We start from the raw sequence: 23,443 nt of genomic DNA on the forward strand, positions 1-23,443 counted from the left end.
CTGAAGTTTAGCTACAGCAGAGGTATTTTTCCAGCACGTTTGCCAGACAGGGCTCTGCAGGCATAGATGTTCCCAGATTCATGAATCCCTTTAATACTGCCTGGATATTGCATAGGCATTAAAGCTTCAACTGCACTGAGTGGTTTAAGTGTTACTTTGTGTCTAAATATTTGGATGAGCTCCATGAACTTTACCAAGATACACAGGCAGCTTAGAAATTCAGGTAGGGGTTTTCCGAGAGCATGATTTTGAATATAGATACACAAAGCAACAGTAGGGATTTATGTTTCAGTGTTAAATTTAGAAATCTGAAATACCAGAACAACATTAAAATCAAAAAGTTCCTATTATTTCTCACTTCTGTCTCTCAAAAATCTGAATGTGAGTGGGCAATCTCTGAATGAAGATTAACAACAGATTAAGTCACTAAGCACTATGATGAATACATGCATTCCTGCTCCAGATATTTTATTTTTCTAAGAACGGCAGCAAAAAAAGTATACCCTTCATTTCATTATTTCATTTGTATGGACGAATGTGAGGAAAATTTTTTTAGAACTATGACTTACTATAATTAAGTATAGTTATAAGCAAGTTATACTGGTATAGTTCAGATGGCAGTGAGGGGGCAAGGAAGTCTGCAGCAACACAAGCAACTCAAACACTGTTAAAAAGGCAATTTTAATCACAAATTTTACACCTTCTCTTCAATTTTATACCTCATTACTTTTCTTCCCACACTCCATTTACCAAACACAAATTCATGTATATTCAATATTTAGTAATGCCATTATTCCCATTTTCCTCGTACTTGGGCTGGATTCTGCTTATGATTAAGTAACAGTTCACTGGAGTTGTCAAATTCGAAGCTTTCTGCTGTTTTTTCTATTTAAACAACTATTTTCCACCCCCATTATTTTTAACAGCTGTATATCTTTGTCCAAAAAAAACAAAATATGTTCAGAGAGAATCAGTGGAAAGTATTAAGTGAAAATGACAAAGGTATTTGTACACAAAACGTTCATTATTATATTATACTAAACCATAATCACTGTCTAGAAAATGATTGCAGATAAGATGATTGCAACTGGAAGTTATAAATAGTCTCTGCTGAGCACATGACCATGGAATAATCAATGTACATTAGATGTAATTATTGGCTGAATAACAGGGGAAAGACAAAAGCAAATCTGTGCTGCGTGCCAGCTGCAACGCTGAACAGCCATTCTTTTTAAAAAAGACAAGAACAGCGTATATAACTGACGTGTTTATACAAAGGCACCTGATCTCCTTTTTATGCACTCACAAACCACCTTCAGCAAACAGAAAATGATACCAAGTGAAGAGACCCCCATGAGTGTATCACACAGCTTTAAATAATCTATTTAGCCAAACATGGCTCCCATATGAGACATATTAAAACATGTTCATCTGCCAAAATGTACAGGGTATACCATTAAGCTCCCATTCTCCCACGTATACAAATTCTTATCTCTTAGACTGTATGAAAGCATAGCAAGAACAGACTGTGAAGACCGTAACTCAAACCTTGCATCGATCTGCTGCTCTTTCAATAAATCAAAAGCAAAACTTACTGTCATATCCTTAGTATCAGTAACATACATAACGCCACAGGCTATGAACGCGTTACCAGCCTTGGACTTAGGATACGTGGTATTGATGTGCCGAATGACCAAAAACGTTTCTTCATCAATATGTGCTACTATTATATTTTCGTCAGTGCTTGAGGCATATATAATCCAAAGACCCTTCTCATCCACTGCTACGTTGAAATACGTCTTCGAGTTAGAAAAGAGGTAGTTACGACCATGATATAAGGCATTTTCAATTAGCAGTGTGCCCAACGACGCTTTATCAAGCCCAAGTCTGCAATGAGATAAAGGAAGTATTCAGTATGTTGTGTTAAAAATTCATCTTTATGCACACGGGTTGGCTGAAGCAATTCAGAGTGCATTGTTACTGATAGAAGCATTGTTGAAAATACTTGAGTTCAAGAACCATTCTGATGTCTTTTGAGATTGAGTACCCCACTCACGGCACCTTCCAAAACACTAGGAGAAAATTCCAAAGTAATAACCAATCTAAAGATGCACAAGAGCATGAACTTGCTTTGGTAGGTTTCACTTTATTTAGTCTATGAGCTTTATTATCACTAGGATGAAAGAAGCAAGTAAAAGAATGAAAAAGAATTAGATACCAGGTGAGGGTCCAGATGTGTGAAATGAAAACTACAGAAGTTTGCTTCCTACTAGTTCGGAACTAAAGGGAGAAAACGTGATTGACCAAACCAGCTTGAATTCTGGGCAGGTTCACCTAGTCTTAGAGTCCCTCTTTTGAAAACAGTTCAGATAATGCAGTGATTTGCTCAAGTAAACATCAAAGGAATAAAAATTCTACTTTTGCAGAGCCAAAATTCTGACCTCACGCTGGCCTCCAACAGGACAGCCTTAATGTCTCATCTCTGATGTATAAAATTGTTTTTATTCCTTGAAATTCCTTCATAGGATGATAATCTGAGGACGGCAGCATTGAACAGCTAAATTGAGTTCCTCTACTAGTTCAAGAGGGTAATCAGCTACTATCAAGGCACATTTGCAGTTAGCATTTAATCACTGAATAACACAGTGCTTTAGCAAAGGCAGAGAGAGTATGCTTCATGCTTTTAAGTAGTGTCTTCTGTAATGAAGCACATTTCATTGTCTGACTTCTATCTAACTGTAAAGCTCTGTTCCTCTAATGGAGGAAAAACATTACTCACTACACAATTCTGCTATACTTACAAAAGTTTTCAGAAAAGACAGGCTTAATGACAGGAACATTTCAGAGCCAGGATCTTACAATAGAAGAAAAACTACTGGAAGAATAATTTTTCTGTGGAAGAGTGTGGATAGCATATACCAGAAAAATCTAAGAAAAGTCAAGAATGACTAACTAGATGATTCCCCTCAGCTTTTGTAAAACTCGTGTCTGTAGCAACTTCATTTTCCAGCAGCATGTATGTGCAATAAAAAAAGGTTTCAAGGCTGGAGAAGATTTCTCAGAAACGTGTGTCAACTCAGTTAATCCTGTTAGTTGCTTCATGTTTGTAAATAACCTCATGGAAAGGCAAGAAGGACAGCCCTTAGCAGGAATAATCACATAGAAATGCAGATTTTCTATAAGGAGCCAATAAGATAAAAACATCTCAAGATTAATGAGAAATGTGCAAGATCTGCAACACAGAACACCCTGTCTTTTCCTCTTTTACGTGGAAAATCCTGAAGGGAGCAGAAAAGTGAGGTTTCATTCCTGAGGTTCTCTTCCAACTCCCCCAGTCAAGGACAGTCGAGCCTAGAACTCCAAATGGTTCAGAAATGCCTTAATCTTCTGGCACCTTGGGGTAAATGACAGGATATAATGTAATATTTTCATCAACCGCAGGGAACTCAAGCTACAAACACTTCTCTGATTGCTAAGATGAACAAAGTCAACCAACAAGAACAGAGATGGGAAAACATGTTACAAAACAAAGGAAGAAAGGATGAAGCAATCATGTCAGGGATCTGACCATCATAAGAAAACCTGCTAAAAGTCAAACCTAGTTTTACAAGTTTTTAAATATGACAGGAAATTCTTTTTAAATATTTTTTTCCAAGATTTGCAAAATGAACCAACCAGGTCTTCACCTGTTCTTTCCATTAAATCAATCCAAAAACTCCCAGAAGCTTTTCTGCAGCCCAAAATCAAGGACTTCACTGTCACAGAGTTTATAGTGCCTCACCCCGTCTCAATTGAAGGTAAATAATCTTAGAGTGAATAACTGAACAGAAAGGCCAACTCTCAGCAACTTTACTTAGAGAAGTTTTAAAAATTCCACAAATAGCTTGTGTTCATCTGTACATGAAGGCATTTCCCATTTAACAGTACCCATTTCCCATTTAACGGTTCCCAGGTGAGGAACCTCTGTCCTATCGATGTGTATTGCTTTGAGAGAGATGGTCTTTTACAGATGTATGAAACAAAAAGCCCCAAAGATATTTAAAGGAGGTTGCCAAAAAGTGGGCTTGTCTTTGGCAGAATAAATATTATAGAATCCAAGCAGCTTGCTCACATTCCTTGGCATCCAAATGAACATAGGAAGGCAGCACTCACACCTGCTTGGGAATAGACATCAAAGTATAGTAATGTTCTTGGCTCAAACATCAGAGTCATGTAAGAGAACTTGAAAGCAGATGCAATCTTTCACTTGCCCTTGGACTATCTGTCTTTGGCTCTTCCCACAAGATGCGATTTTGTTTTGATTTGTAATGTCTGTCTCTGTCCTCAGTGGAAAGTGAAGGGAGATGTAAATCCCAGTTCCAATTCAGGGAGATACATTGGGAGAGCTGTAGGAACTTCTTATTACAAGGAAACGAGCCACTCCTCCACAATGGAATGTGCAATTCACCAGGTCGCCATGTCCTCAGCTGCTGCCGTCGTGCATTCCTCTGCAGGAGCAGCACTAGCTCAACCCCCACCAGCGAAGAACCATGCTAGCCGAGAGCAAAGCATGTGCATCAACCCAGCAAGAAGCTCTGGAAAGTCAAGTTCCACAAGTGGGCTGCAATCCTATAACCACTCATCTGCGTCCCCCAAACTGCAGCTGAACTAATTCTTACTCTGATGCAGGTAGATGCATGGCTAATTTTTTTAAATCAAATACCTTTTTCTGACACTCAAATTCCTTAGTCGGTTCCCAATTCCTTCTTGCAATTATGAACACAGCACAGAATCCAAATGCAAGGACACCCACAGCTATGTAATGTATAACAGAAACCTGATGGATCCCAGGACAGCCGAAAGAAAAATCTGTCATCACCTCTGCACATGGTATCTGTTAGTCCTACCAAATAGTAACTACTCAAGTTAACTACTTAGACACAGAGCTGAACGATGCTTAAAGACCTGACTGTCACAGCAGAGCAACGGACCCAGACTGCCTTCCCAGTTCCTCTCCTCCCACAGCATCTGCACACACAGATGGAAGGCCAGTGGCCCACATTCCAGTTGTAGATGGGAAAGAATGAGTTGTTCTGTTCTGGAAAGAACTATGAACCATTCCTCCATTATTCCTAGTCTAGATAGGACCAAAAAGAAACATAAAACCGTACAAGGAAAGCAGTCTGCTTTGACAGAGGTGAACCTCTGCCACTCTTAACCCACTGCTCCTCCTTCCACAACATCACTTCCTTTAAGTCAACTATGTTTGACTTACTTCAGAATGACATTGGTTCCTCCCTTTTGATAGTACAGATGATTGTTTTGTACTGCATGACCACATCCATAAAAGAATCCTGTGATGTTAATGATCCTGTAGCTGTCATTCAACAAGGCATTGGAATTCTCATATTCTTTTATAAAGTTTCCTAAACGAAGGGGAAAACATGAAAGAAAGGACTATCATTTGGTTCACCTAATTTTGAAATCTCTACCTTAAAATTCGATCTCTACTGAAAGTCAATCTCAACCAAATGTCTGACAGACAACAATTTGTATTTGTGGTTTTGATAGTGATTCAACTGGCTGGAACATGGTAAAATAATCCAGAGATAAACACCAAAAAAAAAACAACCCCGAGGTGTTCAAGGGCCTGCTTCCCACTGACCTGATGGGCCCTAATTCTGAACACAGTTGGTAAATATACAGAAAACATTTCCTTTTTGCACTTAGGTCCTGGAAATTTTCCTGCACTAAATGCAGCTCATGCAGCATCTAATTCATTTTCATGCCCAGCTAAATGAAAAGGCAAAACTAGCTAAAATTTATGGAAGTAAAGCCATAGGAAACTGTTGAAAGCAAAGAATAAAAAGTCAGGAAAAACAGGCATTTAAACTTGGATTGGATAAAAAAACTAAAATCCTCAAACTATTTTCAAAATCCGATGTTGACTCTGAAAATGTCTAAAGATACTACAAATGTCTATAACCATATGTATAGTCAAGTGTTTACAGGTAATATGGAAAATCTTCTGAAAAGATGTGGGTAAAAAAGCCCCCATACTTGATTAGAAATACTAGTTTAGGTTGAAAGAATTAAGACAGCAATGTTAGTATAACAGCTAGTTTTCAGTCAGTGACTACTAGTGTACCTGAAAAATGCATGGTAAGCCAAATCCTTTCATCACTTATATTTGCAGGTTCCCGCATCCAAGTTCCAAACGTCTGTGGCACACTGACAAAGTGAACAGGACTTCCTACGGATGTTATAACACATTCTAGTAGAGAAAAAGCACGTGTCCATTATCTGTGACATTAAAACAGTTGAGTAGCAGTTAGTCACGCTCTGTAGCCGGTTACCAGCTTTTTTTGAAGGACCAGGGGTTTTGTCCTCAGATTTTCCAGCCAGGGTATCGTCATTTGGTACAGCGTATGTCTCACCTAGAGTTGAGAGAGAAAGAGTGAAACATCATTTCTCCATATTTCACATGATAGATGTGCACATCAGTGATTCCACTAAAATAAAGGAATGACAACTGGGATTTTGTTTCATCATTAGTTACTTTGACAAGTAACTAATTTTGCTCAACAGATTTAATTCTTTAGCTTTGAATTTCTGAGCAGCTGCTTAGAAAGATAGGGTTGCCTCTTTCATTAGATAACTTTAGACAACTAAGACAGCTGACAGCTGCCTGATATAGCAGTAATACTAAAAATGCTTTCTTGGGAATCAGTGATGGTTAAACTCAAAAGTTTCATGCCCAAATCCACATACACCAGCAGAGAGGGCATATTTTGTAGGCAACACGGGAAGTTTTGCTTGTGCTGTTAATGCCTGAGACAGTAATAAAGTGCTAACACGTACACTGAGTGCATAATGCATGAAAATGCAGGTCAGTCATCCAGGCCATTAAAGCAGCAATACGAAAGACTAAGAGAAATTATACACTATATTCCTTACACACATAGAAATGGTTCAAACTAGAAACAAACTGCTGAAAACATTTTTCCCCACCCCTCAACTATTTAAAGAGTAACTGGTTGGGTTTTTTCTTAGCATTTACTGCTAAAACAATGCCTGAATGAAATTATTTATGGACCGTTTCCTATAAGCCCAGATACCTCTTCTGCCTTTAAAACAATGCAACACACTTCAGTTTGCTTAGAATGAATAACCAGAGAGAAAACAGTTCTCGGCTTCTTGCTAAAGATTTTCCTGATTTCATTGTAGCCTTGTTCTCTAATTCCATTCTTAACTGCCTTCTTACACATTTCACACTGCTTGACATGCAGGCTGCAAATTCTTTTGGACATGCATTTTTGTTGCCACCTTCCAATATGTTTCTGGGATTTACAGGGCTGTGATGAAGTTTAAATGAGAAAGTAAAAAAATGAAATAACTATAAAAATGCTGAAAGGGTAGTGTGACATTCAGGAAAGAAAGGACAGATTATACTGCACTGCTGTTTTCTCCTTCAGGTCATATCCTCTCTCTGTTCACGTGGAAGAAACAACTCCAAGATAGAGCAAGAACACCACATACTTTTCCCACCTGTTTATCTCGGGCATTTGGTGATATGACATTGAAAGTTTGTTATCGATCACAGCGTATCTCCATAAAACGGGGCACGAACACTCAATCCAACCATGGAAAGATGAATGCCTATAGCTAGAATCTAGCAATCCCTCTAGATCTCTTTCCAGCTTCTGATCTCAAAAAAGGAACCCACTCGGTGGAAACTAAGTTGCAATATACAAGTTAATTTTCTTGGGTTGAGTCTAATCGGTAGAGAATGCGGAGTTACCTATACAGTAGTTTCTCTAAGACTGTGGAACAGTCAAGGACCAGGTCAGTGTTTGTGGCGAAGCTGAGGCCACTATTTGCATTTGAGTATATCTGCAATGCTCTCTGAAGGCTTTCAGCAGCATGAAACAGAAAGCAACTAAGATTAAAAAGACAGTTTTCAATCAGGGACTCTCATGTGAAATTTTCACTGCTTTCTTTCCATCAAAACAAAGACAAACATCCTACTGATTCCTATCAGAAAATATTCTGGCTGAGAGTTAATGGAGTTTACAAGACGTCAAAACTATTGATTTGGTCTGTCTGGGGAGGGTGAGAAGGATAGAGCGAGGGAGTGGAGCAGGGATGTTTTGTTTCTTTTAGAATTAACTAACAGTACCATTGAGAAAAAATACATCTGAGCTTCAAACCATTTATTCTCTTCCCTTAAAGAAATAAAGTTTTATGAGATTAAAAATTTAATTTAAAGAAACCATTCTTGTATTCTGATGTAATAAGTTAATTACAGTTGTAAATCAGCATGTGTATTCTCTTTCCTTCAAAGGGATATGAATACTTAATTACAAAAAAAAGCTGGTTTATTATTCGAATTTTGGTAATAAGATTTCACAGCCTACTGACTCATAAAATACAAATGCTCATTGAGGAAGGTCTCTTCTTTGCAGAGTTATTCGAGTATAACTCCCATTTGCACATTGGGAGTTAAAATCCATCAGAAATCCATCAGATAGCTTATCCTCCGAAGCACTTCAGTCTATTTCAACACTTGAAAAAAGGCTACCTGAGTAAATGGTCCAATTATATCTTGTACAGCAGTTCATGCATTTTGGAATTTCAAAGATAATGAGACTTCAGCTCCAGCTATCTACTTTCCACTGTGAAGAGGCTCTTTGTGCTCTGTTCTGACACTTCAATACCCAGAATCTCCTGATTGAAGTTCTTACATGCTACTACAATTACAATTACACACTATATTAAAAATAAGAGACAGAAATAATGGATATAAGTTCCACTTTGTATTAAATATTCACTGGTTAATAGCACTCACAATAATAATAAAAGAAGATTTTTCATCTCAGCAAACTGTGGCAAACGATGGTGACATAAAAACATATCACCCTATTAATGGTGAGACATACAAATTGCTCTGATGTTTCACACTTAATAACTGCACAAAGTTCTTGTGCTATTGTCCTTTGGTATGTCTATCAAGAAACTACGTTCCTGATTACAAAAGAAACCTCACTTTATCAAACACGGCCAAAGATAACTCTCCTTTTCCAGAAACGTTAAAGATGAGTAACTGACACATCCTTCACTATTCTCTTATAGAATCACTCCGACCTGCCTGAGAACAGGCATCTCAGCTGGGAGGAAAATTCATCCCAGAACTGTAAGGGTAGCAACAGTCACTGAAAGCAGCGGGCATCTCAAATACAATACCATCCAGGGGTAAACGACAAGGACAGGCAGATCCAAATCATAAGTTTCTCAAACTGGAGTAAGCTAGAAGTACAATGCTGTTCTTGCATCACCTCCTCTTTGCTTTCCATAATCAGCTAATACCTTGAAACAAAATTTTCCAGTTATTACAATAACACGATGTTTGTAGAACACATGTTCCTGAGCATCCAAACCACCAGCTCCTCTCATCTTCTACTGCTTCTACTGGCCAAAAAAAAAAGGCTCTCCTCTTCAAGTACATAGAAATAATTTGAAATAAAAGTCTCAAAACCAGATTTGTTTTGAGAGAGAGTTTTCAGCAATGTATGATAATGTTTTTGGCCAAAATTTTCAAAAGTCAAGCAACTTCAGACATCCATTGTGAAATACTTTTAAAACATGGCTGCTGATTTTCACAACAAAATGAGTAAGAGCATCCTCAATTTCCAAGCACCAGCCTTCCCAACTGCACCCACTACCCATGCCCCTACGTGGCTGAACTGGCACTGAAAAGCATTAGAAGAATCAAACTCTCATTTAGTACTTCTAATTCAAAACAGAGTTGTTTAGAGCATTACAGGAGACCAAAGATCACAGAGATTACACTTGCTTTTCAATGTTGTTGAAAATCTAGTTGACTACAAAAGTTGCAAATATTTTCAGAGTCTCAATGTCCCTGTTAACCTCTTTGAAGCTATTCCCAAACAAACATGCAAAAAAAGAAATTAAAGTCTACCGGAAAAAAAAAAAAAAAAAACACACAAAACCAAAACCCAACAGTTTAAAATGAAATTTTTCTATGATCTCTAAAAATATAGTAAGAAAAGTACAGAAGGGTTTTAGAATATTAATATAGTCTTTGATACTACGTTGACACCAACACTTTCTTCCACAAAATATTTAGCTATTATTCATATATTTTAAATCCATATAAACTTCAGGCATGGAAAAACATGCTCAGTACACTACATCTGTCAATGTACTTACAAAATACACTGTTCAATACAGCACTGTAATTCCAACCAGTCACCTGCTGGAGGAGGAGATACACATGAACTAACTTTCTCTATATGCTCTCCACACAGCAGAGGCAGCACTTCACTCACTAAAAAAAACACAGAGGCATGTGGACACACACACATGGATTTTATCTGGAGCACAATTTTAATCTATTTGAGAAAAACATCTTCTAAAAAAAGGATAGAAGTTGGGACAGGAAACACTGACATGATTTTTCAACAACCCACAATATCAAGTCCAATCCATGAGGATTTACTGGCATCAAGCACACCTGAAAATCATACCAGAGATCTCATGGCAAACTCTTAATTATGTCAGCACTCTAATCAGTGACACAAAGAAAAAATTGTGTAGCAGCTGCTACACTTCAGCATACAGTCTACGACCTGGGAGTCTCGATACTCATTTTGGTTCTAACAAAATCTATCTGCTGTACAATTTGCAGCCACAGTTTGAAAAGAATCTACTCTGCCTTTAATTTTTCCTTTCAGAATATTAGAATTAGTCATAAACCTCACCAACACAGCTACAGTAAAGGAAATAAAAAGAACTCATGATCCACCTGTCATTCAGGATACAATAATGATAAATAGCAACAATGGAAAAGAACTCAAGATCATCCTGCTCCAAAACTTACATATTCAAATGGATACCAAGTCTCAGAGAATCCTTTTGTATTGGTGGAGCTTTTAAAAGTCTTAGCTAGTTCAAGCTTGCTTCAGTTCTGCCAATGATGAGGCGATTTCATTTTGCAGAATACAGTGAAATATAAGCTAGTTAACAGGTGTTATATTTACATGTAAAAACAAAATTCAGCATTTAAAAGCTGAAAATTTCAACTGCATTTCTCTTACTTTCTAAGTGTACCCTATCTAACAGGAAACATCATGTGTAAATATTTTGCTTGAGCGTTACCATAGCACAATTAAAAGACTAATATTATGCAAGAGATATAATCTGGATAAGGCAGCAAGCTATTTCAGCAAAGCACCTAAACACAGGCTCAGCTTGAAGTTTGTGCAGTTTTACTGATGCCAGCAAAATTAAACACATGCTTACTGTTTTGTGAGACTCGGAGCCATGGGGTTAAACTTGAACCTGCCCATAATGCTAAAAAGAACACTGGGAAGAACTAACCTGTGCATTTGCTGCTGTGTATGTTCTCCTGAAGCTGTGCTTTACTTTTACCTTTACGTTTTCCTGGAGGCCCTGGGGGTCCAGGTGGTCCAGGGGGCCCTGGCAGTCCAGGTTCACCTTTTGCACCTGTGTACAAAACAGAGTACGTCACAAGCCCTGTAGGCAACAGGCAACCTGCAGAGAACTGCACGTGTCCACATGATGGACTTTGAGAGATCTCTAAAACAGTATCTCTCTTAAGGGATTTCTGTGTACAGAAATACAGTGCAATAACCTCACTGGGAAGCTGTTTGTTAGAAGGTGAACCATACAGAACCTTCAAACGTTGTAGGACATCAACACAATTTATCTGTCTGGATTACAAGCACATTAGTGAGTTGTAACGCACCGTTGCCTTCAACTTACCGTATTCCAAGACCTCCGCTTCAGAGGCTACAGTGCTGTAATTTTACTCAGCTTATATTTGTGGCTGCTTCATGTATTCTTGAGTGGAAATCTGCCCCTCATTTTCTAATAGGAAATTAAAACTACACTGCAAGAAAGAGCAGGACGTCAAGCGTGCAAAATGTGTACTGGAAAGGGTAGAATTCACGTACACCTCGGCCCAAAGCCCAAGCAGAAAGTCTCTGTAAAGACTCGCATTAAAAAAAGAACATAATCTCCTGGGCAGAGCTTTTAATTTTTGGAGCTAGACACACCCTTAAAACTATCACTGAAGGACACTAATATCTGAACTGTAACAATACTCAAACTCTACTGTGGATAACACAGTTACAGTGGTTGGTCCTACTGCTGCAGATCACATTCATGCTTCAGAATCAGAGTGTATGTTTTTCTGTCAAGCACACTGTTGCAAAAGAGCTAAGAGCACTTCTTCCTACCTTCTAATATCACATCATTGTTTGCATCCCCCTTTTCACCCTTTGCTCCTCTTGGTCCTTTTCCTCCTGGCATACCATCCTTGCCAGGTAAACCCATTTCACCAGGTTCTCCTTTCGGTCCTTGATCACCTTTTGGTCCTGGCACACCTGGAAATAAAAAGCATTTCAGTATGAAGAACACTTTTCTAGTATTAAGCATCAATCAATACTTTTTTTTTAATATTTTTAATACAGAACGTGTTCACTCTAGTTTTTTTTTTTCACCTGTATTTAACTGGGTAGCTATAATTTGTTCTGATTTCAAAACAATGGTGTGACCTAATATGAAGGGAAATGGTGTACGATCCCTTTGGTGCAAATAATACATTCTTTACCTAGTGATATCTGGGTTTCAAATGCGAAATACACAGACCTGGGCCCTGTTAACACTGCCTGGAGAATTTCTGGGTAAGTGGGAATATAAAGAAGGATGTGAAGTAATGTACTTATTTCAGATTGTAAGGCATTAAAGAAGGGCATTTTCATGGTTCCTCTAGACCTTTTAATTACACACTAACACTACAACATACATTGTACTTCTATCATTTTCCACTGTCCCAACAAGGCATGGATACAGTTAGTAACATTTTCAGGTGGCTACTATAACCCTCCCTCTACACTTGTTAGAAGCATGATCAGTCCACGTGCTTTTTGCACTTGATCACGTAGTAAGTAACATATTCAAAAAGATACTCCTTTGCCCTGTGCGATTTAGTTTTGCAATAAGGAAAACAATGGTGGTGTTTTGGGGAGAACAATTATAGTTTTGGACAACAATTATAGTTTTGGGGTGAAATTGGAAACGTGTCTTTGGCACAACTGCCACCTGACTCTCTGAAGACTGGTTCTCACTCTTGTTTCCAACTTAATATTTGTTGAGGATATTAAAGTGACAGACTGTGTAACGTCTCTAGATATAGTAGACAATTGTTCCACTTGTACCTGCCAGCAAGCTCACACAGCTAGGTCCAAAAGCCAGAAAAATAGGTGGGCTGCTATAAATACCAACCTAACAGCCTGTCTACTCATCAACACACCCTTCCTCTTCTCTACCCCATCTCAATTCCACCATTCTGATGCCCTCTTGTCTCCTCACCCTCCTGCTGTGCACTACCAGCTGCTTTCTCACCCTGCCTTGAAGGCACCAATGATCCATCAGTACTCGCACATAGCTGTCGTGCATCTAAGTCAGTAGATAAACCAGCTACTGCTTTACAACTTCACAGTAGTTTACAGGCTCTGAGCACACTAACTGCCTACCTGCCATTTCAGCTGCTGCACAGTGATCTATTCAATCTACCATGCCAGGTACATCCTGCTGCTCTGTATTCAACTTTTTCCCTGTCCCATTTCCTCGTGTGCTGATGAGCAGGACAGCTACGAGATGACAGCACTTCTGCTGCTGGTTCTGTCTGCTCTTAGCAGACATGTGTCACTGTGAAATCAAGTCAGTTAAGCCAAACAGTTTCCTTGATCAGCATGGAAAATTGCTTGTGGGTTACACACAGCCTATGGGCTACTTAGCAGAGCTGCACTATCTACGTCAGCTACATTAAAATAGCACCTAGAGACCCTACTGCATTACAAAGTTTATCTGAGATTACAAAAATGCTCCAAGAGCTTCCAGCCTAAATGGACAGTAAAGAAAACACAAAAAATATGGAAATATACTGCTCCTGCCATAGTCCTTATGCATCTGGAACCGAAACTGTGGTAGCATATAAAATCTCCCATCCCTTAACTCTGGCTTTCTCTTTTTAAGACATCTGAAGTCAACGGGCCATTATGTTGGCAGGCTGAGGGAATGAAAACACTTACAATAACAGTATTTACTAGTAAGTTTAGAATACTGAGATGAAATTAAGCACATTCAATAGCTTTAACATGCAATATTCTATAGTGTATTTATACCATCTTCCTCACTGTGGAATAAGTCTGAAGTGATCTACCACAGCTTAATGTAAGACAATGAATGCTACAGAATTCTATTACATGTAACTTCTTAGCAAACATTGAAACTTTTCTCCCCACACAAAGGTCTAAAAGTGACTACATCTGAATATAACAATAAGACAGGATTTATTTTTTAAACAACCACCAAAAAAAAAAGATACCTATTTTTCCTCTTTTTCCATTTATTCCTGGTTCTCCCTTTTGTCCTGGTATACCTGGGACTCCATCTGATCCATTGTAGCCAGGCAGTCCGTCAAGTCCAGGAGGCCCTGAACAAACAAAAGAGCACAAATGAATTTTCACTGTTAAATGCAATTTATCCTGAAATCTACTGTATTTACACATGGTATGTTTTTATACATATTCCTCAGACATAAAAAAAATCCTCCAATTGGCCATTATGTTCTCCATGCTAATAAAGTAATCTCCTTAAAAAAAAAAACACCACACAACACACCACCACCCCCCCACCAACAAACCAAACCAAATAATACAAACAAAAAACACTCAACCACAAAGAAAAAACTACGAAACCAAATTTAAAGGTAAGGTGCTTGTTTGCCCTGGCCTTAGCACAAGAAAAATGACTGAAATGTATACTGCACACATTTTGCATTAAGGCCAGTACAAATCAGCCTTTTGGATTCCACTTCAAGGATAAACACAGCGGAACCCCTCCTATTTCTGAATTTGGCAGCAACTATAACATCTTCCACAAGGCCCACAAGCTTTAACGTTGCTGATGATATTGGTCAGAATAATCTAACACAAGACAAGCAGTTACATACTCGTTCAGAATGCCATGGTACCAAACCATGACTGGTTGATGCAGAAGACATCACTCTCTCTTTGTCATTATTTGAACCCCCACAAACAAGAAGTACCTGATACTTTTCTGATAGAACTATTCTAAGCAGTCCCACAGCTGAAGAAGCATGGAAAGAAAGCAAGTAACCATTCATACAGCCCAGCAACAACATGAGTGAGAGCAGAAGCAAAGAATTAAATAGGAAAAGAGGAAAAGTTACGAGGGAGGTGGGAGGGTAGAATCAGTAACTGACATGTTTTAAAGAGATGCTTTTAGTGTTACATTATAATATCAGTTTTCGCTTTTTTTAAAAAAGAAAATATATACACACACACTCATCTCTTCAGCTCAATGCTACTTAAACACTCTTAAAAGTCCATCTGGTTTTGATCAAATGTGTTTTAGTAAATATGAAACTATTCTATTCCCTTCACTAGAAAAATACAATGCCTAAATCCTCCCCCCTCTAAGAAGGAGCACAAGTCGACTTACATACAAAAAACAAAGGCAGGCAGTCATTCAGTCCTCCCTCATTCTAATTAGCAAAGGAAGACTATTCTATAAAAAATACATTTCTATATTTCAACATTTTATACCAGCAACTGTTTCAATGGCCCCAAAATGTAAGTGCAATTCTCAAAGTATCTTACCTGGGGGACCTGGGGGGCCTACAACAAGAACAAGCAAAAGAACACAAGAAAAGAAATGGTGAGTTTAACCCAGCAAGAAAACAAAAAGCAACTTCAAATTGAAGCGATGAACATTAGACCAGAACAGAAAGGGAGGGAAAGCCCCTCAAATTTCAAAATGAACATCTATGAATTTAACTGCTTTATATATAACTATTTGAGCATTAGCATAAACTCAGACTTACTGAAAAAGCATTCTTAAAAGCAATTACATATACACAGACATTTTGCCTTTTGCAAATTTCAACTGATAAAGGTTTGACGGCCACCTTTACGATGAAATCTTACTCTCAGGCGTAGGTGCCTTTACAATGTCATAGATGAAAGGCATCTAACAATCATTACATTTTCTTTATATAAGTGTTCTCCAAGATCTTGTCACAGTAAAACAGGAATAGCTTTACAATACTGATAAATGTCACAATTAAAATCCTGTTGAAAATACACATTAAAAATACCTGCTACACTTCTCTGTGTTTTATAGATATTTCATTGCAGTTCAAGATTCAGAGTATTTAAATAGAAAAGGAAAAAAAAAAAGCGCCTTGTCATTCCTATTAACTACATCTAAATCACAATCAGACTTTGTTCTCCAGACTCAGTCAAGGTCCCCACAGAACTGGCTGGTGTATTAGAAACTGGACTTAAGTTACTCAGCAACATGTAAAACAGTAAAATTTGTCTCACTCTCTCTGATAGTTCAAGTATGGGGCCTTAATGAGAATAAAGCATAGCAGGCAAGAGGAAAGCAAGAGAAAACCAGAAAATGTTTCTGTAACAAGATTTATCTTAGAGTGATCCTCAATACACATTAAAAAAATTTAAAAAAATAAATAACACACACACGGGAAAAGAAGGAGAATATAAAGAAACGTGGTAGTAGAACCAAATTAGTCATGTGAATATTTTTAACCAGCCAACAAAGCACCGTCCTGTTTCAGCAAAACTCTCTACAACTGAAAAAAAAACAGTAATTAGTAGATTTCCCTAAAGATGATGGTTTTCAGCATTAATTAGAAAGCATTGAGAGTCATTATGAGTGAAGTGAAAACCATTTTATAATGCTATTACAGCAATTATCCCTTTTCATCAGTACAGTTACATCAGTTAACATCTTTCTGCCAAGTTTCCAGTAAATGTCCTTTTTTTCCCACACTACAATGTTATGTCCATTAGCGTGTTCATTCACTTCCTCAACTCAAAAATTGAGGATCTTGCTTATCCTTGCACATGCATAAGATAAGTGAAAAAAAGTGCTTGAAGAGTAGCAAATGTCACAGAGGCCTATAGCAGAAAAAGCCAGTATTAGAGACAAGTATTAGTGTCAAGAGAGCAAAAAGGTGCAGAAGGCACCAAGTAGCATGAATTCAGAAGTCTGGAGCCCAAAAAAAACAACTCTTAAGTTATTTGTGCTTCAGCCTCAGTTGCAATCAGAACTGATCTGCAATTTCAGAAGTAGTATTTAACATCTGTGTCTACTATGGTAATTCTCACTTATTTTTAAATCAGTTGAGCCAAATGGACCTTATAATCATTTGAAAATACAAACCACACAGCAAGTGAAGTGTTCCCTTCAACTCATAAAAAGTGGCTTATTTCTAATCCACTCATTTCCAAAAAGAACACGACTCAGTCTGTTATAGACTTCAAAGCTGGACCATAGCCTTTAAATCAGCTACTACCTGACATTCTCTTCACCAAATCACACAGAAACTTCTCACATCTTTTCTTGTCTCAGCCATCAGCCATTGTGACTCCTCACCACTGACGTGTGAAACCCAGTGTCCTGTTAGTGTGGTCCAAGGCAGGAGAGGCAAACGTTGCTTTTCTAAGTCCCACTACTCCACAGCAGTTACAACAATGGAAGCAAGCTTCTACACGCTCTGCGTTCATCTCATGTTAGCCTTGAAGTGTAGGGACACACTCAAAAATACCAAGACTAAACCTCAAACAGTATTTGAAACACCCAAGTCTATAAGATTTGCTTACGGAAATTACATGAGAAAGAAATAGCTCTAAGTAACATCAACTGAGGTCCTTAAATTCCAGCATTTATAGTAAGTAGGTATAAGATAAGTCGCAAAGTATCACCTATTTTTTAAAACAAATAAGACAATTGATATGTAAATTCTGATAAATAACCTAGCTCTTTGACATAGTCATTGACCTCAAGTTCTTTGAAAACACTGTTTCCGAAGATGTTATGCTTAAGGCAATAAACATACCTGTTAAGCATATCCCTTTTGTGCTGTTACATAAATCCATCATCACTCGGACCTAATATTGCAAAGAAAGTAAAGTTGAAAATAACATATGCCCGAAAAGTAGTTTACTTTGCCTACAGAAATAATTCAACATACAACTGTCCATGCTGTGCTTACACGAATAAACAATTTAGAACTACCTTAACATTGCGACACCATTCAACTCTTCAGGCAGTGATTCTCTCCCAGGAACGTGTTCAATACACCTCATTTTAAACCTTACTGAAAACATGAAGAAGGCATTGGGCAGACGACTCCATAAGTCATCGAGGCATTAAAGTTCACACATTACTGTAAAACATGTGTGGCTGGCCATGTATTGACTCGACTAGTGGAAGGTATTAAAAGCCAACAGCAGCCAATAAAAATACATTCAATTTTATTATATATCCGTATCAAATGATGGATACTTTTCCAATGTAGCATGTCCAGTGAAAAAGATGACCTATGTTCCAAGCAAGCAATTTCCTTCTTGGAATAACCAAGATCTGCAAATTTGGAATGGACCTTTGTCCATTCAAAATACTTCATCCCAACAATGACAGACTTTACAAATGCCAAGCTGGAAGAGACATTCATACAGATGCCTTTATTTTAGAGTAGACTAAAACGTATCAAATAAAAAGTCATCTTTACAAAATACATGGCTTGCAGCTGGGCAAACATTCACGTTACATACCCTACATGCTGAGAGTGAACACTCTAAAACATTTTGCAGCTCATCAAAACATCCAGCAGAAATGAGAATATTATGAACATGAGCACTGGAAGTGCCTCAACGCTTAATGGGAAAGTCTAATGTTTATAGTCAGAAAAGAAAAATATTATTATTTCAAGGCTGTACAATATACAATAATTTATTAACATATTTACCCAGAGCTGCACATTTATTCGTCTTTCTACAATTACTCTATTTGCAAATAATGGAATGTACTAATCTCAAAAGACAAACAAGTGCAAGTCAATCTGAAAGGCAAACTGATGTTTAATCTTTGCAAGGATATTTGCCACTGTCAATTTTTATTTTTAAAATTAACGCACTGTTAGCTTCAAGTGACAAATCTAACAGACTCAAATAAACGACAATTATTTTGATGGCAAGTATTCTTTTTCTGCAAAAATCAAACTATATTTGACTATGGATTTCAATTCTGTCACAATACATACTGAGAATTTACTGGATTTCAGACTACTAAAACAGCTCTTATATTTAGAAGTTTTAGATTCAAATTGGCTGAGAAGAGCTAACTGGTTTTGAGTATCAGAATTTGCCTGTTCTCCTTCCCCTTGAAAACACTTGGCTTCTACCCTGTAATTTGTAAAATACACATTGTCCACGTGTGCTCTAATTCAAACTGCATTTTAATCTAAATGGTTTTGTTGAGATTGCTGAAGTGATTACAACTTGCTTTGGGGCCCTCCAATTATCTCAGCAGCGTTATTTTTACCAATCAGTACGATTCAGGTGACAATTAAGAAATAGGGCACTCCAGAAGTAAGTGTGTTACAGCAAATAGCCTGCAACAGAACCTTCAGCTTAACTATAAAGACGAGTACACCAGTCACCAATCAGCCAGCATCACCTTTGCCATGAAGAAAAGCTACAATAGAAGTATTTTATTTAAATGCCAAAAGCTCAGTTTTCCCAGGAAGAAAGGGTGGGGGAAAAAAAAAGACAATCTAAACTATGAAGCAACTACTCAGATAGAGAGATACCTATAAATCACCTCTTGCACTGTTTTACATCTCTTTCAAACTTACTGCTCACGAACTTATCGAACTGTTACTCTCATCAGCCTTTCTACAGCAGCAGATTTGCTAATTTCCTACTTTTTGTTCTTTTACAAAATAAATCTATATATTTATAAATAAAGAAACAAAAGGCACAGAACCAAAACCATACTCATATTAAAGCTAAACTATGATTTTTTTTATGCCTAAAGTTATTTCAAAGATTCTGAACAGTGCCCACAACAGATCAGCACCTATGTAGAGCAGCAGGATATTGATAGCTGTAGTACCAATCTGCAGAAATCTGTGCCTCCACTACAAGAGAGATCCTGCTTTGGCAAAACATTCATTCAGGGCCCATGTTCAATAGAGGCTGGAACATCGTTCTAAGGCCCACCAGTGTAGTGGGGATCATCTCACTAACCGTAAGGAACTTTGTCTCACACTACAAAAGTATTCAAGTCTTCATTTTACATTAGTGTGAGTTAGATACAAAATACAAAAATTAAGGAGTGAGAAACGGGTGTTTGAAAATTTTTCTAAGGAGTTTTTTTCCCCTTGAGGAAGTGAGTCTGCACACAGTTACACAGCCACCAGAATGAAAAATATTTGATGGAAATTTTGTAAGAACAAAAAGGCACAAAAACCCCTCAAGCGACTCCCTGCAGGATACGGACACTTTAATGAAGCACATCGCACACAGCAGCAGTCACAGTGGTGATTTACACGGCAGAGCTGCACAAGCAAACAGTCTTGCACAGGCTGCTAAAATATACACCATGTCCCTCGGTGCTATTTGGAGACGGCAATAAAATTCGTTTAATCCATGTGTGCCACTTAATGACAGTAGAGTAGCATATTTAACTGCCACTGGCAAAATTACCTAGACATCCAACCACCACTATCTATTAAAGTCTGAGCATCGAACAGCAAGCAGCATCAACAGCATTCAATCCGTGTCAGGATCTGAATCTTTTCTCTGATAATTTTATCTGCAGATCCCTTAGACTCAAAGCAGCGATTCATATCAGATGGAACAACATCAGCTGTAGCTGCCAAACACAAAGACAATTTCTTAAAGAAACAGGGAAAAGTTCTGACTAAATGTTTTGATGAAAAGCTTGAATACACCATACACAAATATTTCACTGGGGCTGCAAATTTTTTAGATTTTTTTTATCAGATAACATTAAAGAGAACATACTGGTTTTTTTCCAAATTTTTTTGGTATATGTTTCTAGAAAATCATTTAAGTTTCCAAATTTGAAATAACCCTGCTCAGTAACAGTAACTTAATTATTCTTTGAACCATAATTCTCATTTACATTCCACTTTGACCTAAAATATTAATTCTTCTTCTGAATTACCAAAGAATTGAAACATACATTACTCATGTTATTTTTTAAGATCATTTTGAGTACAAAACCATGTGATTTTAAGACTTCAGGAAATTAAACACTCCTATAAGATGCACAGGGTCCAGTAAAAAACGTTGCTACTTTGATAAGTGGAATTAGAAACTAGAGCAGAATATCCAATAACTTTCAGTTTTGCGTTTCAAAAAAAAAAAAGACATTCTTTGAATTGGAGAAGTCTTGTATTGCAAATTCTAAATTCAAAGCACAAGACTTAGATATCTTCAGCTGAAAAAAACAAATTATTTATTCTAAACCCCCAAACAATTGCTATCAAAACTCTACGCTACAAACACCTATGCTCCCCAGTCTCACTAGCTTTAATATTAATGGAGATGTTCTCACTGTAAAATCATCACTGCAATGGTTTATTAATAAAAATGCCAGTGGAACATTACTGAAAAGGTAGTTTCTGTAAGTAATTTTTTAAACCAGTAATATTAGTTACTTCAGTAAAAGCTTGAGTTAGCTTTTTCTGCTTTTTTTGTGGGCCTAGGCCTGCAATCCTTACTGGGACAGAATTTCCACTAAGCTTCCCTCAATAATAATATTTTTATGGCATTTCTTGTGACTCAGGACTTAAAAGTTTTTCAATCTATTCATAATTTTTCAACTAGATGACCTAGTTCCTAACGAGCAAGGGCAATCTTTTCACTGAAGTACAAAAAGCTACGCAGTTTTGTCAGAGAAAGGACATACAGCTCTCTTCTTCTGACCCATCAAATACTACCTTAAATTTAAAACCTACTGAAAGGGCACGATCGATTTCAAAGAAAAGTGATGGTAATGTGCTATCTGGTACCTCATGTTGAGATGCTGGACAGCAGAACAGGCATGTGGTGTTCTATTAGTGGTGCAGAGATTTAAAAGCCTGAAACCTAGGAAACCAGAAGGCTGACTTTTTACTGCAACTAAGTTTTTGACATTTCCATGAAATCCATGCTACTAACAAACAACTTCACTCCATTTGTCTGCAAAACTATCGTTTAAAAGTTTAAGCATAACCTGTAAGCTGTATGGCCCATCAGCTCTTAAGACCTCAGCATTTACGGATGACAGTCGCCACTCCTGTTTCTCACGCACTGTACTCCTCAAAGCAGCAAGCAGGTCCCTTCCCACGACATAAACCAAGAGCGGGCCAGACCCGGCGATGCAAACGAAACCGCCAGCATCGCACGGTTCGGGGACTCTCCAGGCAGAAGCCGGGACAAGCTCCAGCTCAACTCTCCCCGCGGCCCCCAGGCACGTACCGAGGGCCAACGTTGCCTCGTCCCCACCCTCCCACCTTGGCTCCCGCTCTGCGCCAGCCGCCGCGGAACCGCCACAGCTGCCCTCGCCCCAGCGGGCGCCTTCGGTGGGCAGAGCCCCGCGGAGGGCAGCCGCGGGCCGGTGCCCGCCCCCCAGCCCCGCCGGGACGGGCGCCTCCGCCCTACCGGCACCATGGAGTAGGTCAGCATCATGAGCATCTCGTCGTTCTCGGCGCGCACGTGGCCGCGGGCGCGCTCCCCGCGGCGGCTCCGCTTGCTGCGGGCGGCGGCGGGGGGCGGCTGGCCGGGGCCGGCGGCGGGCAGCAGGGCCCGCAGGGAGCCCTCGGCCGCGGCGGGCCGCGCCGCCTCCAGCTCCCGCATTGCCGCGCCCAGCTCCCGCCACTGCGCCAGCAGGAAGAGCGTCCCGGCGGCGCTGAGCGCCGAGAGCAGCCCCACGGCGGCCAGCGAGCACCGCAGCGCCCGGCCGCCCGCCGCCTCCATCGCCGCGGGTGCCCTGCGGACGGCGGGGAGGGATTTATGCCCCCTCGGCGCCGTGGGACGCCGGCCGGGCGGACGGGAGTGGCGGCGGGCCGGGAGCCGCCGGAGCGCGGGGACGGGGTGCGGAGCGGGGCGGGGGAAGTGCGGAGGCAGAGGCTGGGGGCGAGGGGAGGGAGCGCCGGCGAGCACGGGGACCGCGGCCCGGGCAGCCCGGCAGCCTCCTCCCCTCGCCACCACCTGCTCTTGGCACCTCGGGGATACGTCGCCCCCTCCCAGCAAAGCCGGGCAGGGAGAGGAAGTCCCTTCCAGCGGGGAGTGCCCAGGACAGCCTTCATCTGCCTCTGCCTGTAGTCACGGCATACTTTTAAACAACTCAAATCGCACATGACATCTTCCAAGTATCAAGATTCTCCTTAACTTCATTCCCCAACGCTGTGATGCAAGCAGTAAACCATACTGCAAAGTAAAAATCCCTCCTCTATACATATACTGTCATTCTGCAGCTCATGGAAGTACTTGGCTACTTTAAGAACATCATA

General features: G+C 39.3%; 1 protein-coding gene across 2 annotated transcripts; it reads right to left on the reverse strand.

Moving 5' to 3' along the window:
• Positions 1–1,427: 1,427 nt before the first annotated feature.
• GLDN (gliomedin) lies at positions 1,428–22,907 on the reverse strand. 2 transcript variants are annotated; one of them, XM_086620385.1, is made up of 10 exons: positions 22,593–22,907; positions 17,975–18,026; positions 15,711–15,728; positions 14,414–14,521; positions 12,261–12,407; positions 11,380–11,505; positions 6,336–6,416; positions 6,128–6,253; positions 5,255–5,405; positions 1,428–1,887 (listed from the first exon to the last, which is right to left on the reverse strand). In XM_086620385.1, the coding sequence occupies exons 1-10, from the start codon at positions 22,905–22,907 to the stop codon at positions 1,428–1,430; spliced, it is 1,584 nt and encodes a 527-aa protein (XP_086476511.1). The 2 variants fall into 2 exon arrangements, with proteins under 2 accessions (XP_086476511.1, XP_086476510.1); XM_086620384.1 differs by having other exon boundaries at positions 6,336–6,422.
• Positions 22,908–23,443: the final 536 nt, after the last annotated feature.

Source organism: Tauraco erythrolophus, chromosome 14 (assembly GCF_009769465.1).
Source record: "Tauraco erythrolophus isolate bTauEry1 chromosome 14, bTauEry1.pri, whole genome shotgun sequence".
Lineage (NCBI taxonomy): Eukaryota > Metazoa > Chordata > Aves > Musophagiformes > Musophagidae > Tauraco > Tauraco erythrolophus.

Coding starts and splice junctions, on each gene's coding strand:
- GLDN (XM_086620384.1), bottom strand. CDS start 22,907: ATGGAGGCGGCGGGCGGCCGGGCGCTGCGGTGCTCGCTGGCCGCCGTG. Junction 6,423..11,379: donor ACACAGCAGCAAATGCACAG/GTTAGTTCTTCC, acceptor TTTCTCTCTCAA/CTCTAGGTGAGACATACGCT. Junction 5,406..6,127: donor GCTTACCATGCATTTTTCAG/GTACACTAGTAG, acceptor CCCTTCGTTTAG/GAAACTTTATAAAAGAATAT.